The sequence below is a fragment of the Homalodisca vitripennis genome, chromosome 1 (genome assembly GCF_021130785.1).
Source record: "Homalodisca vitripennis isolate AUS2020 chromosome 1, UT_GWSS_2.1, whole genome shotgun sequence".
Taxonomy (NCBI): Eukaryota; Metazoa; Arthropoda; class Insecta; order Hemiptera; family Cicadellidae; genus Homalodisca; species Homalodisca vitripennis.
The window spans coordinates 237,851,321-237,868,842 of record NC_060207.1 but is presented as its reverse complement, the minus strand read 5'-3'; the positions used below and the strand labels follow the sequence as shown (position 1 = coordinate 237,868,842).

Here is a 17,522-nt window from a genome sequence, read left to right as displayed (position 1 = left end):
AGAAGGTGTGGCGAGGGGAACCAGAGGGAGTGAGGCCATTGGGCAGACCTAGGATGCGATGGAGAGATCAGGTGGAGAAGGATTTAAGAACGATTGGCGCTACACTGGAAGTGGCTCAAGATAGAGGAAGTTGGAGAGACATTGTTGGCGAGGTCAAAAATCATCTGGGTTTCGAGTGGCCACAGGAGTAAGAGTAAGTAAGTAATACATCTAAAAAGGGAAGTGAGTGGTTGGATTCAATTTCATGAGTAAATTTAATGCTGGAGTAAAATAAATTTAGTTGATTTATAAAGTTTTTTCATTTTTCGTGAACACAGCAATTTATATTGTCAACATAATGAATCCAAATCCTAGGAAAGTATGGTAGAGATTCTTTAACTAAAATTTCGAAGTGACTCATGAAAATATTTGAAATGAAGTCAAAGTTTTCATTATTGGTTTGTATGTTCTAAATGTAGTGTTTAAGTTAATAGTAGCCAATACAAGCTCCATATTCAACAATCTGTATTTTGATGTAACTCCTGTTATTGTAGCTATACTTGTAAGTTTGTGGGAAATGCTAAAACTCTAAAACTCAGGTACTTTTTGATGCGAGGCTAAAACGCTTGGGACAGGCAACAATCTGGGCACACTTAACGACACCGAAATTTACTCAGAATAAAAATAAGTGTTTACATACAAACTAGAGTTCATTTATTTGTTTGAGGAGAATGAAAACTACTGAATTATTTATTATATAAAATATTTTATTGTTCTTTTTAAACTCTTTTTTTCTTTTATTTCAAACCAAAATGAGTCCCTTAAGATTTACTATAATTATATTAGTTTTGCATTTTTTACACTAAAATAAACCTTAATTGTAATGGCATTGAGTCAATTACGTTCATTCTTCATTTGTATTGCTGAAAAACATGTAAAATAAAGCTAAACAATTCAAAACAATTCTATATCACAAATAAAAACACCTTTTAATGCCTACATTAATACTTACTTATTACAATCGAACAAAAATAATTCCTCAATCCTGTACAGAAATATTATATACACACTACAGCAATTATGTTCCATAGCAAAAATATTATGAATAATTGTTACATGTTGTAAATATTTAATTCAATTTTAAGTGTACTGTTACACTTATTTTATTGTGTGAATTTAAAGCCAAATCTATTTATACTCGCTTAAATATAACTTCTGTCAAGGGATTAATTGATCAAATTAGCCACTTTTCTAACCATATCTATTTCTTTATTGCGAACAAAGAATTAAACACTGTGGACAAAGAGAACTAGTTTAAAAACAAAATAGTCACACTTAATATTTATAATATTTACATTCAATAAAAAGGGTTCTTTAAATTTACAATATTTACAATCAAACAACGTCTATACAAATCTACATAATACATTTCATTTATAGTACAGGCTTCTAAACAAGCCATATTTAAAGAGTGAATTAAAAATATTTAACCTTAGAAAGTCGTTCAGATCTGTTACTTTGCGTTTCTTTGGTTTACCTTACACTTTCATTACTAGATAAATAACAAACAAATTTAAGCATTTTAAATTTTTTCATTAAGTATAATTGTCTGAAAAGTTTGACCTCTAATAAATAGCACTTTCATTCTTAGACTAAAATTTTGAGTAACTAATTATTATACCATGTTTGTACAAACAGTAAACAATATTTTACTTTCTTATCGTAAAAACATATTTTATAAATAATTGTTACTTGACCAATATGTTAAGTTTGTATTATCATATTGTTATTGAACAATATTTTTTTATTTCTGACTATCACCATTCCGAATTAATTTAAACTATAAAAATACACGATGCTTTATGAATTTATTTCTTCTTTTTTATCTAAAGAAATTAATTTACTTATTAACGTTATATTCTTAACTATGAATTAGAATTTTTTACACCAGACCTTACAAATAAAAAATTCTGCAAAATTTTGCTGTATTAAGAAAATCTGAATGTAGCAATTTGGAAGACTTACTGACCAGTAAAAAAATTGGGAACAGATTACTAATGTAATTTTTTATGTTTCATCATTTAAGTATAAAAATATTCAAGTATGTAAAACACAACAAAAAATTAACAAGCAGAAATGTAACTTATTTTTTGCGACAATGCCTCCTCAATAAGAGTTTTTTTTTAATAGAGAAAAAGTTTATTTTCATAAAGTTGGGCATGACAATTACTCCCTACTAGATAACATTTGAAGGTTTGTTATAGTTAGATTGTTATAACCTGTATTAATTTGGGTCAACCCAAATTTAATCTTGTCAAGTATAAATGAAAAGTAATTTACACTCATACTAAATAATACATAACCTAATCATTGAAAATAACTATAATAACAATCTATGTGCTAGTTATGTTTATTGTAAAGTTGCAACATTACTTTTCAGGGTTTAAATTAAACCTGACCATGTGAAAACAAAGGATTACTACAATAGAAGCTCAAAGGGTTCAAAAGGGAATACACACTTTACCTTATTTAAGTATTAAATACATAATGTAGTAGTTTTCATTTGGATTCCATGTTTTAGATCCAAAATTATACACAAAACTGTTCACGGCAATAACAAACATAATAGAGAAGCAAAATTGAGGAAAATTTAATGTTTTTGAGATCTGTGAGAGAAAAGAAAAAGGAAAATCGAGTTAAGAGTTCACGCCTATGTGCCTTCACAATTTCAAAAGCGAAAATTAATGTTATATTTTGACTCTAATTTCATAACTTCATTACGCTCAAACATGAAATGAATGATATGTATAATGAATAAATGAGTGCCCTTTTCTATAACTTTATCATCTAAGGTACATTAATTCTAGGAAAACATCACTGAGGTGTTAAAACACTACGGGAACGTTTATGAACCTTAACAAAATCAATTCCTATATAAATACGAATACATGTAGATGTTATAAATTATTTATTGAGAGGAGGACAATTATTCTAAACAATATTGGTGTCATTACTACTTATAGGAGAGAATATTTTACCCTTAAACTTCCAGGTTTTTATGATTCTACCGAAATTTGTAATATAGTCATATTCTTTTAAAATAAGTACAACACTGTAAAAAAATAAAGTCGACATTTATTTTACTATCTGATTAAATTTAAATCAATGTAATCAATAAATTAACGAGATATTTCAAGTGCGGAAGATGAGGATGGATTATCGGTGGAAGCCGAGGAAGTCAGTGAGCCGATCCTGTATCCACTGGGTGATGGGCTCGGGCTTGCTGGGGCTGGCGTGAAGATCGGTCTCGGGGAGGTACTCCTCCGACCGGATGCAGAAGTAAGACGTGATGGGCGACCGACACATAGGACAGGATTCTAGTTTGGCGAAGCAGCTCGCGCAGACACAGGTGTGACGGCAGGGAAGCAGTGCGCGTGACAGAGGGAAGTACTGACAGACCACGCAGAGCTGCTGGCCGGCCGAGCTCCACATAGACGCCGAGCACGGGTCGTCCACTGGCACTGGACGATCGTCCTCTTCGTAAGACAACGGATTGCCTGTCGCCAGGTATAGTTGCTGTAACATCGTGCCTTTTGATTATTTCAGGCAACGTTACAAAACACACACAAAACTTGATTTATAGAATTAATTCTCCGGAGATTCGCAACAAATTCTACTTAAAATTGTCTCTTAAAAACATTAACACATTGAATACAGAGCTTGAGTATAGATCGGACTGGCACGCACACCGTTGTATACGGAACCCGACCTATACTTGAGCCCCGATGTTTAATTCAATACGTTCAGTTATTTGGTAAAAAATCAGGTTGTCTTTTCCCCCCAAAAATTTTTCCTGGCTACGTTCTTGCATACAACTGTTCAATACTGTGTCCATTTTAGGTAGAATTTGTACACAGGATCAGCCTATTAAAATGGAAAACAATCTATTGGTTTGTAGAGCTTAATTAATCGAAGCCGGTTCCCCTTATCAGGATTATTTTAATAATTGATTGATAACAAAAACATTATTTTATTTCCTTGAATGGCAATTGGATCATTCCGGGAAACAGTGAAAATGTCACATCAATCTGCCTTGGGTTTTATACCACCTAAGGAGTTTTATAAGCTCTTAATCGTCAAAAACTTTTCAACTGTTAACTGTATGAAGTAAAGTGCAAGTACAATATTAAATGGTATTAGTTATTTTAAGCGGGTTCGTAATATTATTTAGTATACCATCACTGTTCATACCATCCCCATTGTTCAAACAATCAAATTTTGAGAGTTTTCAGGCTTCAAAAGAAAGCGATCAGAACAATCGCCAACATGAACTTCAGAGAGTCGTGCAGACCAGCTTTCAAAAAATTGCAGCTGTTGACTCTGCCATGTCTCTATATCTTGGAGGCAGTTTTATTCTGTAAGTCAAAATGTGCCCTGACTAGGGGCCGTGACGTGCATGAATATGAAACGAGAAGCAGAGACAACTAACGTACTGGGCGACACAGAACAGTGGTTTATGAACACCTGCCCTCGCAGGCAGGTGTCCGTTTCATCAGTTTGCCCAATTCCATGAAAAACGTACAAACGTCCAAGTCGTTAAAAATTTGTCTGAAGCGCTTTTTAGCATCTAAAGCATTCTATAGCGGCGACAAGTTTTTGAATTATAGTTGGGAGACCTCCAATCTAGAAGACTGACACTGGCGTTGGCGGTGGAGAGAATTGGCGAGTGAGTGGTATGGATGAATGTAACGATTGTATGTCTAAATGTGGTATTGTGAACGAATGTAAAAATTATAGATTTATTCGGTATGACTTTTGCCACATAATTGTATTATTATCAACGGCAATAAAAGACGACTTTGACTTTGACTGTGTTATGATCCCAACATTCTATTTTTAAGATGTTCATAAAATATTTTGTTCAAATACAGATAAGATTATACTATCAGAACAATTGTAATGCATGGGTTTACAAAGTTATAGAAACTACATAGAACATCACATACATGTTGATTAGATACATTTTAATCATGTATATTAATGATGTTTTAGTTTGATATAGCATGAATGAAGAGCTGAGTGGAGACAACGATTATTAGTTTTTTTTTTAACTTACTAAAAAAATTAAAAAGAGTCACTATTTACGTAAAACCATTAGATGCTGTAAACACTTTACACAAAACCAAAATTTTAAACTATACTTTTAAGAGGAATATTTTAAAATTAATTATTGTGATATAAATATAAATCTTTTACATACATACATTTTTAATTTGTTTTGGCAATATTTTGCCCTTATCTTACAGAAAATTTTATAATTCTGTTTACTTTCATTTCTCCTACTTGAGTATAATTCAATGAAACTTTGAGTTCTAATTCAATTTCAGGTGTAATGTGAGTAAAAATTAATTTTGTTTTGGAATTGAATCCAAAATTTAGGGAAATTAATAGTAGCATAATTACATTTAAAAAAATATTTGTGTGATGATAAAAATCTGATTTATTGCACATAGAGTAGACAGTAAAGAGTATATTAAAATCTATTTTCAAAAATTTAAAAGATACATGAAAAATAAAGTAAGGGAAATTTATTTATACTCTATAGGAAACTTTTTCATTTTTAGTTATTGTTTGTTTTTTCTATAAATAATGTTACTGTAATATGGTATTGTTATAATGCATATTATAGAACATACGATTTTAATATTAAAACTGAAGTAAATTTTATTGAGACTTAGTATGTAGAGAATAGTTTTATATAAAAATTGCAACTAGATGTAATATAAAATGAAATGAAATTAAAAAAAATGAAGTGAAATGAAAATGTGATGGATATCTGTACTGAAAAGTTGTTTGGCATTAAATGATTTGATCTGAATCATTATAAATACTAGCCTTGATGCACATGACTGTATCTGGACAACTCTCCTTGATAGTGGACATTTCATTGCCACATTTGTCATTTTTTCAAGTACTAATTGTAATGAATGATTTGGATTTATAGATAAATTGGAACAAAAAGAAAAAAGAAATCTACAAATCATGATGTTGGTTGTTTCTGGGTATTAACTAGCCTTGACACAGATATCCAAGGAAGCAATAATACTTTGTACCTAAGTCCAAAATTGTCTCTAAACCGAAAGTTCGTAACCTTGAATTCTTTTGTTTTTATAACCCATAGCTCACATATACCTCAGAACTCTTTGCACATCAACATATCTTCTATACAGACATCAGCCATTTTGGCCAAAACACTCGATGCATGTAACACAATTACATACAAATTTTTTGTACTAACTAGAATTTGACTATTCAATTGATCTGTGACTCATTTGAACAGTTGTATCTGCTTTGATTTGTCGTATATCTCTGACATTGACATTACCAGCTGTTCAAACAATCAATGTGAATACAAATTTGTTGTAGCCGGTTTCTTCACAAAAATGTGATGAACTAAAAACGTTGTGAAATTTGTGGCAAATGTTCTGAAAGTTTAATGACCATAGAAAAGAGATTTTCACAAATATTTTCATAGCTTTTCATCCACAAGTCTTCAGAAACCAAGCTAAACTAACCGCTGACTCACTCATTAATCTATTTCCATAAACTTCACAAAGTTGGTGATGGAATTCAAGTGGTTTGCAGTTCTTTGCCGACAAAAAAGTATTACTGAACACTCTTATTAAGTGGCACCATTAAAAAGTAGGAGAGATACAAATTGCCTGCTACCAGCTAGATCTGTACGAGCGTAGGAATCTTTACCCGAAGATGGTGGCTCAAGGTCCGCCCCCTGTTTAGCTAGTCCCAACCATCTGTTACTTTCCGGACAATCATTGTATATGTCAACAACACTCCTTTAGATATATGCCTTGCGCAGTTACTCTTGAATTGAATTGAATTGAAAATCTCTTTATTCATTGAATACACATTTTGTATACATCAAATAGCATCAACAAATTACTTAACTACTATACTTATAAACTAAGAGGTTATAGTGTGTTAAAATACTCTAATCCTATAGTCAATCTAATCACAAATGCCCCAATAATTGCAGCTTTAGCCATAACACAGATTAATTTTTTTTTAAATACAGAAATAGTTAACAATATTATATGAATATGAATATGAATATGTTTTATTGTCGTTCAGGCTTACAAAAGCATTGACAAAGTTATTTATATTGAGCAGTATTGCCACGTCACTAACCTACTTAAATAAATAATATAAGGATATTTAAAGTTACAACAAATAAGTCAATAAATAAAAAACAGTTAAAAATGTATTACTTAATAAAATCTTAACAACTTAATCTCTATGAAAACTAGAGATCAAAATAACAATAGAAACAATATAAGTTATACATACATAAACAAAACATAAATTTATTTATTAATAAAATTAGACAAACACTTATTATAAAACGTTAATAAATAATTAAGTACAGTTGCACAGTATAAAAATAAATTCTTAGTTTAAAAATTGATCACGGACAGTAAAAAAAATTCATTTAAAGAATAAAAGGGATTGTTGAGTAACCACTTATAAAATTTGTGTTTAAATATCTTCACTGAATTTTCATTTATAAGGTGAATAACCTTATTGTACACTTTAATAGACAATACAATATGACTAGATAAAGATTTGCTTAGTCTGTGATACTCAATTACTGCCTTATTCTTGTTACGAGTATTGTGGTCATGAATTTCATTTGTAAATTTTAACAAGTCATGATTCTTCAAAATGAAAGTAATCAAATCAAATATATATAAGTTTATGATTGTTTGCACTTCTAATTTAGTGAACAAAGGTCTACAGTGAGCTTTTGTATCTGATTTTGTTATTACTCTAATTGCTTTTTTTTTTGAAGAATTAAAATTTCATCGATCCTAGAACAGTTGCCAAATAAAATTAAACCATATCGAAAAACTGATTGAAAATAAGCATAATAAGCTGTTTTCAGATAGTGACTTGGTACACAACTTGTTAATTGTTTTAAAAGATATATAACTCTTGATAATTTTGAGGATATATAATCTATATGAGCCTGCCAACTTATTATCAATGTAGATTCCTAAAAATTTATAAATATTTATAAATAATTAAAAAGAAACATTTTAAAAGTATGGAACTACAACAATAACAATATATTTCAGTAATCAACAATAAGTAAGCAACAATAATTTAAATAAATAAACAAAACAATCCAAATAAATGCTTAAACACAAAAACACAAATTGATATTATATTGCTGTTGTATAAAAAACCCAGAATTATAAAACTCACCAAATGAATATAGAGATAAAGAAATTAAGTATGACTTCAATTTTTTTGTAAATATTGTATTACTTTACTCTGCAGTTATTGTGAATGGAATTTTAGTTAACAATTTTTTCTCATGTAATTAGTGTTTTTCTCATAAAACTGCAGTCTATGTTTGTACAGTGTAATACCACATCCTGTACTGTACTTATTCTTTAGTAATTGATTGATTTTCTCTACTTTAACCCTTTCCGGGCCAGGAGGCAATATATATCGCCGCCATAGATCATGTCTGAAAAGTGCCAGGCGGCAAAATATTGCCGTCGGTGACATATGCGAAAAGCGCCAGGTGGCATATATAGTCTCCTTGGTATTCGTCGTTTTTTTAAATAAATACAACGTCAAATGATTAAAGTTTTATGTTTTTTTATTCCCTGGTATATGTATTTGTAAATAATTAATATGAATATCATTTTTATTTTGGAGGTCTATGCATTTTTATTTCGTAATTGTCTCGATCTTTCGTTGTTAATTCTTTATGCTTTAGTGTAATCGTATTATTGTATGCTGGATTCTTCTTCATTATTTTATTTAGTGGCTGTAAATATTAGTAGTGTTAGTAGTTACCTGCTTAGCTATTGTGTGTAGTAGTTACAATGACTGACAATTTGCGATCTCACGGGAGTGAAATTGTAAATAGCACATTTGTAAATAGAAAAAGTGTAAATAAAGTTCAAATAAAAATTGTGTAAATATTTCTTGGTAAATAGTGTTTTTTAACTGTAGTTGAAACTGTTTATGGATCCTACAATCATCTGTTTACCGGTACCATCCATAATGTGAATATTTATTTTAAGTTTCTTGCAATGTAAGAGTCAGTTGCTTTAACACTTATAAAATGTTGCAAAGTACAATTATGCGTATTTATACAAAATGTGTCATAAAAATTTTATTTATGAGAGAAATAACACAAAATTTTTGTATGGTCGTTCCTTTCTAAATGTATAATATAATAAAATAGCTTCCCACAGTAAATTATTTTTCCTTTTTTAGTTATATGCAAAAAAATTAAACAATAATTTTTTTTATGTAATCTATTAAAACATTTTTGATTTTAAATTACTTAAAACTACATCTATATTTTTTTGTTGATAATATATATCTGTACGAGTAATTTGGTGCAACTTTTAGGTTATTCTCTAATTTTTATGAAAACATAAATTTTAATCGAAGAGACAGCAAAATCTCCAATTTTAGCCTGGCACTTTTGAATAGTCACAAGGGGATATGAGATGTGAAAAATTTTGCAACATCTCATATTTGCTCCTAGGCCCTGAAAAGGTTAAGAAAGCGTTAAAGACCATCGGATTAAAACATGTACATATCGCTGACTGAAGGAGATGCATTACCTTGAGACAGGAGAGTTGACCATTGGCTTGCTTTAGATACTGGGCAAGAATTGAGGTTGGAAGGGTGCACACTGAGTCCTTGATGTGCACTACATTGATCAGAGCAACCTGCACACCATCAGTCTATGGTTACAAACTATATTTTATCTATTACGGGAAACATTTCTTTTCAACCTTACTTATTCAATATAAACGTATGTAAAATTGTAATGCATGTGTTACAAATACTATACGAGGGGGTACCCAAAACAAAACCAGAATAGCATTCCCGTGGATGGAGCTTATTGTAGTACGCATTTCTGCCGCTAGACGTGTATAGCGCAACTCATAGCCAGTTCAGTGCTGCCTGTATTGTCAATCTAGCTTGTTCTGTTCTTCTGCAGTGATTGTTTTTGCTAGAGCTGTTTTGTTCATGTTTCGTTTTTTATAATGGCAAGTTCAAGTGACAGCCTGCATTTTATTTTCTACTTTGTAAAAATGCTACTGAAACTGTTTTAATGTTAAAAACAACTAACCAAGATGACCCTATGGGAAAAACACAAGTGTACGAGAGGTTTTTTTATTTATTTATTTTTTTGTTCTCTTAGGACAAGAAGCTTATAAATTGCACTTAGTCCTGTAAGAACCTTTGCTCTGCTTCCGGAGTGATAGGATATTCAGGATGGGTAAGGTTAGGGAGTAGGGGCCGCCTCCTATCGAGATCCATGAGGAAGAATTAGGGCCCTACATCTCAAAGTCATCCTGGAAGAAGGGGAGGCCAGCTCTGAACCAGCATCTCCAGTCAAAGTAGGCAGGGGGTGGCACACTCTTGTTGAGGTTAACAAGAACCTCTGAGGTAAGGGAACAAACCCCACCAACTCTAACAGTCATCTTCCACAGTAGACTAGACCTATCGAATTGCCCATGAACCCCAGAATCTCAACACTTGCGGTTAGTGATGTGCCGCTCCTGGACATCCATAAGGTTGCCCAGATTGAAGTGGCACATCGGTTTTTGCTGTGCCCAGTGGTGGGTTCAACTGGTAGGTATAAACCAGCCAGAAGTGATCCCTGATGGTTGTACAAGTGGTTTGCTTGGATTTAAAAATGGTGACATGTCGATTGATGACAAAGCTTGTTCTGGACGTCCATCAACTGCACGAATCGACTAAAATACTGTTCCTCGGATTCTAACTGGCAATCAAATGGAACATCGAGTTGAAACATGTTGTGTTTTGAAACAACAGCTTGAAACTGATCCACATTATCAGTCAAATCTCATTACTGGTGATCAGTCATGGTGCTATTGTTATGACCCAGAAACAAAGCATCAGTCAAATCAATGGAAGACGTCATCGTCACCCCATACAAAAAATTTTTGTCAAATCTAACATCAAAATAATGCTGATTTGCTTTTTTGATACCAAGGGAAAACATTCAGAGGTTGTTCTCCCACATCAGACCGTCACTTAAACCTTTTATTTTGAAGTTTTAAAAAGACTGCGCAACAGTGTTTGTCAAAAAAGACCTGATTTGTGGCAGACAGGAGACTGGTTCTTCCACCACAACAACACACGGCCATCTCTATTGGACAGTTTTGGCTAAAATTGGCATGGTTCCGCTGCCCCACCTACTTTACTCACCTGATCTGGCACTGTGCAACTTTTTCTTATTTCCACGCATGAAAGGGAGTGTGAAAGGACATCGATCTGACAACATCAAAGAGGTCAAGAAAAAAAAAACAAGAGAGGAGCTGTCAGCCATTTCTAAAGATGAGCAAAAAAAAAATGAACAGCGGAAACACCGGTGAGGCAAATTTATTAGTTGTAATGGAGAGTATTTTGAAGGGAGTAAGATTTTTTTTTTATAAAAAATATATAGTTAAAAAAAAATAATTCCGGTTTCTTTTGGGTACCCCCTCATACAACCACTCCCTACCAAAAATACTATCCTTGTCAAGTTCTTATACAAAGACCTCACGTTAAGATATCATATTGTTATACAAATATTATTTAACTAATCTATATTAACAATTTTAACATTCTCCACAAAGTGTAACTAAAAGTACTATTAAATATTACTATTACTAATCATTATGTTCAAAACATTTACAAATTAAATTTCAATCGAACTGTTTCATTTGCATCAAATGTTAATTACAAGGTTTATATAACTTTGTTTCTATTAATTTTACACTTTCAATTCTTTATTTGGTATATTGAGACACTTTTCCTATATATATATATATATATATATATATATGTGTGTGTGTGTGTGTGTGTGTGTGTAATTTTGTCACTCGTTGATTGAAAAAGACAGTAAAACAGAGTCTCAGATTCTACAGCTTTTGGAAAAGAAGTGAAATTGCTTAGAGTATTGGAATAACTGACACAGCACCTTCAAAGCATGCGATACTTACAGTCTCATCAGGGTGGAGAGTTCCAGGATTGTCTCGGATAAGGAAGATGACGAGAGGATAGCAGAGCCGAGGGGGGGTTCCGAGATCCAGTGAGGGGGTGGGCAGAGTCATCGTCTGTTGCCATTCACTGTGGGCTCCATCCCTGAATCACAAAACCTTCATCACAATATGTCACAATTTGTGGTTGTTCGAGGATTGGCTTGTACAAATTAGATTTAACAGTAGTTTATTTAAGTACTATACTGTGAATTCAATACTTAATATGATTGAAATGATTGAAATGATTTATTAGCCCAATAGAACATTACAATGTTATAAGGCTCGTCAAGAAATAATAACACTAAATACTAAATAACAATTTAAAAAAATACTAACTACAACACAAGTAACATATAGCTAATACTAGGTGGTATGATATTTCACATCTTAATTATTTTCTGGTGAATTCGGACGAAAATCGTCAAAAGTATAAATTTCAGTTTGAAGCATGTATTCTTTAATAGTTTTTTTGAAAGCCTTTAATGTAGGAATCTCTCTCCATGCTAAAGGTAATTTGTTAAAAAAATGCTGACTATTGTAAGAGAAAGATGTTTTAAAATGGGTTGTTCTGTGTATAGGAACAGGTAGAGAATAACTATTACGTGTTGTGTAGTTATGATGGGAGATAAAGGGATTGGACTGTATTCTTTTATATGTTTGAGTTAATAGCCAGCTGTACTAGGGAACATCTTGAGATTAACCCCATAAGAACAATGTTAAGACTCTAAAACGTTTACACGCTTATTTAATCATATAATACCTCGTACTGACAAGATTTTAAGCAAAAAATACAGTTTTATGATATTTTTATTGTTAATTCAGGAGAAATCTCAAACTTTTTTATTTTTTGAGTATATAGAATTGAGTATTTATTGCCAATGCCATAGTGTAGTGGGTACAACGATTATCGTAAGATAACCGGATCAAGCACTGTCGAACGCTGCTGCTTGGATGGGTGACTACTGAGCGATCCTGTGCTTGCAAGCAGCCCGCCTGCCCGGCCGTTGGTGATGGTTCAGAAGTCACCTTTAAGCCATTAAGTGTAAGAGGGTTTTTCTTAGCCCTAACTTCGCCTGGTAAAATAGGACATCTTTACTACTTTACTTAATTATTTAAAAAGTATAAAATGTAAAGAAATAAAAAAAAAATGTTTGGATGCATTTTAATAAGATATAAAAAAATGAGATATCTCACATAATTCTACAACCAAAAATAAGAGTGTACAAGTTTATGAACACTTCTCTTATAAGGTAAAACTCAAGGATGCTTCACTACTGCCAACTCATAACTGTTGAGATCATGGCAATCATGAATAAAGGAAAGTTAAGATGGGTTTTTATCAAGAAATTAATAATAACTAATCAGTATACTACCACTACTTCCTCGTCAGTATTTCAGTACTTTCCGTCGTTTCTAGTCAGAAAGAGAAGAATATGAATGTGCTATGATCCTGGTCAACATTAAGTTCCGTTCAATGTGATTCCAAGCTCATCTAAGTCATCACTCGACAGACCAATCAGCTTACGGATAATCATGTTAATTAAGAGTATTTGTGGTTCATCTTGTCAAGCTATGGTTCATCATTAATGGTTAATCTGATTAAATCTAACAATTTGAATTGGAAAGAAACAGAGTAGTGGAATTTAAACAAGAACCAATATACCCACTATGACACACTGCATTAGTGTTAGGAATCTAAACAACTCAGTGTCGTGTATTAGGTAGATCTATTTTATTAGAGTGTTCACTTTCTGAATATTTGTCCTGACCAGTGATAAAACACTTTGCCAATCCATTCCTTCTTAAAGCTAAGCAATAGAGATGACATTGAAGGTGCTAAAGATAGCTTTCTATGAAGATCTACTTATTTCAATTAGACAGTGTTTATACTTATGTTAATACTTACTGTTAATACTTATTTGTATTAGACAGTGGTTTAAGCAACGATCATACTGAACTGAATAAATGAATCAGAACAGTGGAATTGAACCTGTGCTTTGACTAACACAGACACAATGTACAAAGGTCCTAACCATCTCAGTTAACAGCATTTCAATTGTTAATTTGAAGTTTCAGAGAAAATACACGGGCAATACTACGCTTTACATACTTGGTTCTGAGATCAATCGTTAGTTAAATACCGTAAGTAGAGTAAAAATAGCTCTCTAAAAACAAGAGCCCATTTTGTAACAATTAATTACAGTAATATGTTTTCCCCTAAACCTCTCAGTTTAGTTAAAGTTTTAATTGAGATTGTTCAATTAATAATAATTTAACAATCAGTAAAGTTGTTAACAATTAATAGACTATAAAAATAACTTTTTCATTGTTAGGAAGGTCTACTAGTTTTAATCAACGTACATAGGCTAATAAGTGTAAAATAATTAATTTTTATTACATAACTTGACATTACTTACTTAAGCTCAATTGTGTTTTTCTATTTCCACTGAAAAGCAAATTGAATAATGAAAATATTATACATATTTAATGTCAACAAAGCTTACATGTAACAGATGTATTGTTATTTTAATTTTTCAAAGAGCTGCAGAAATTGATCACAATAGAGAAAATATAAATTACATTTGTATCAGTTTGAATTACATGATTTAATTTCAAAAGAGATAGTGCACAAATATTACAGGTTTACATACTGGCTTTTGTGGATGACACTCTTTACAAGCATTTTAACATATTTACAATAGAATTAATCAAAATTAACAACTGCTTGATATAAATGTATTATATCATCAATATTATATTGAATGTAACGGCCAAGGGTTAACAAAGTAAAAATTCCTTGTCATGAGCAATGTAACTAATGATACCGTACTGGACGATAAAAGCATAAGAACATTACATCGTTTAATGTAATGTCCGAAGTGACCTAGGAAACCAGTTTCTCTACTGGCAGTGTAAACTTAAGGGAATTTTAATGGAAAATTAAAAACTAAACAGATGTATCAAGACAGGAAATCAAGAGTAGAATTACTCAGATTTAGAGGCAATTAAGAACCATCTGAATGATGTGATGATTCTGGCGAAGCCATTAGCTAATGTCTTTTGTTTTTCATGATATAACTCAAAACTTAATTGCCATTGATTGCAAAAGATATTATTAGAATAAGCTAAAATGTTGCAGCTAAAATAACTTCATGGTAGACATATTAATTAGCAAAATTTCTATAACGTTTTTTTAAGTAGTCCTTCCAATATTTTAGACTAAACCTTAAAAATATTAGAAATTTAGTTACAACAAAATACAAAGCTTCAGAAAGGAGATTATCAACTTCCAACTTAACGAGGAGAGAATGCGAAAACTCTTCTGGATACGTCTTACTTCTATTTGTACCAGTGACTTCTGAATGATTTTCATCTCAAAATCAATACTTTAGTACAAAAAAAAGATAATAGTTTTCAGTTTCCTTTGACTTCTAAAATGTTCAGGGAAACAACTGTCATAATTTTTACATTAATGAAAGCATCTCTATGACTTTCCATGTGTTGTAGCTATGCCAGACTCTGACGCAGCACCCACGGCTGAAGCAGCCTCAACTGGAGTTAGTGGGTGGGTGATGTTGATGTTGCCTTGTGCTCTAGGTGAGCTGTCCGAGACTCTAATTGTCTGTTTGCCCACTGGTTGTTTGGCAAACAGAGCCAGGAGTCTCGTGCTGTACACTGACCTTCTGGTATCGGCAAGGCCACTTTACACTCATTCATTCTCACTCCAATAATCCCTGGGCTGTACACACAGCACCCACGGCTGAAGCAGCTTTGACTGCTGTTTGGCGGTCAGCTGTTAGTTGCAGACATTTATTTAGGATAACTTCCGTTTCCTTTCGTTTTGTTCATTGTTGACAATTGTTTATAGATTTTGATTGATACCTGACCATTAAAGACATTTTCTGTAACAAATGGCTGAAAAAATAATGTTCTGTGGTCTAAAATTTGATCTGTTTTATTGTGAAATGAACCTAGAACTTAAAATAAGGGAATTGCACGTAGTGGGATAATTAAATACATTTTATAGCACTGGAGCGCCTTTAGATCAGAAATAGAAATGATTAACAGCTCCTAGAAATACTAAACAAGCACAAAACCAGTAATCTAGAGGACTGAGAGAGCATAATGCAAATCGAAATAAAGATATACTTAGCTAATAATTTGCTACTTACTACTTTTTATCAGTTCTGTTCCCACAGTTTTCTAAGTTTTCTGCTTACATAATACCAGAGACTAAAACTGATAATTACATCTTTGTTTGTTGGAAAGAAAACAAGAAAATAATAAGATATGCTCCAATCAGACTATGTAAAGCTCCCAAAAAATTGTAATGCTTTATGTGCTAAGCCAAACAAATGTATCAAATCTTACAAAAATATTTACGTATTCTTTTCTAATTACTTTTAAGAATTTTTTCAAGAATTATCACATGCAGAAATATTAGCCAAGTTGTACCCCAAGGATATACATTAAGACTTAAAGCTTTTATACTATCAACAATTTTGTGAAATGTAAATTTGGACACATTGTGTAAATGATACCAAATTTATTTTCAATGGGAATAATACTAGAGCATCATCGATACTCCCAATAAAATACTGGGGACCAACGTTTAAGTTTGGTTAAAAAAAAATCTAAAGTTAGAGCTGTTTACATAGTTTTTATTTCGATCATACAAAATGTTGGCTAAATGAAATGAAATATTTTTAGCAATTTGTAAATAAAAATAAATAAATAATTATATGTGTGTGTGTGTGTGTGTGTGTTTATTTGTACTAACTTTTGATGTTAGAAAAAAAACTAGGGATAACTCCATTTTATGGCTTGAAAATATTAATGCTTGAAAGTACTTTTTGAATTTGCCTCTCTCCCTAAAATAAAGGAAGAATAGGAAGCATACTTCAAAAATTGTCTTAGTAATCCCTATCCCAAATTAAGAAAACCACAACTCGTGTATTAAAAATTAAAAGCCATTTACAAAAATGGTTTATATTGTTCCAATTAAAAATATTACAAGCATATTTTGTATTCAAGTAATAAAAAGTAATCATTTTGAGAAGTATGAGATTTATTAGCCGTTAAGACATAATTACCAGTAGTAATTCAAAGAACTGCTACAGTATTTCGAAGTGTGCTATTTATTATTTGAAATAAAAAAGAAATTCCAAACGTTAAACAATCACCATTTGGTACAGGAATGATAAAAAGAATTTGAAAGAATGCTGTTACATTTTGTTGGATCAACAGATAGGGATGGCATTTAAATATTTAGAATTAGTCTCCCCCAATTTTTATATAAAGAAAATAAATTTTAGTACAAAGAGTTTTAAGAAAAAATTTAAACAAACTTTAATTAGTCAAATGGACATCCCCTAAAGCTTTGCTACTGAAAAAAATTAGAACAGGGCTTACATATTTTTTACCCATTATAGCAAATTA

The 17,522-nt window shown here is 31.7% G+C and overlaps 1 protein-coding gene across 2 annotated transcripts in view; it reads right to left on the bottom strand.

Moving 5' to 3' along the window:
• Nucleotides 1-1,223: 1,223 nt before the first annotated feature.
• LOC124353193 (cell growth regulator with RING finger domain protein 1-like) overlaps nt 1,224-17,522 on the bottom strand; it is a 122,915-nt gene continuing 106,616 nt past the window's right edge. For both annotated transcript variants that reach the window (XM_046803071.1, XM_046803070.1), the window contains exons 4-6: nt 12,045-12,186; nt 9,648-9,755; nt 1,224-3,555 (exon numbers count right to left, since the gene is read on the bottom strand). In XM_046803071.1, the coding sequence (XP_046659027.1) occupies nt 3,196-3,555; nt 9,648-9,755; nt 12,045-12,186 (610 nt within the window). In that variant the 3' untranslated portion in view covers nt 1,224-3,195. The remainder of the gene's footprint in view (nt 3,556-9,647; nt 9,756-12,044; nt 12,187-17,522) is intronic.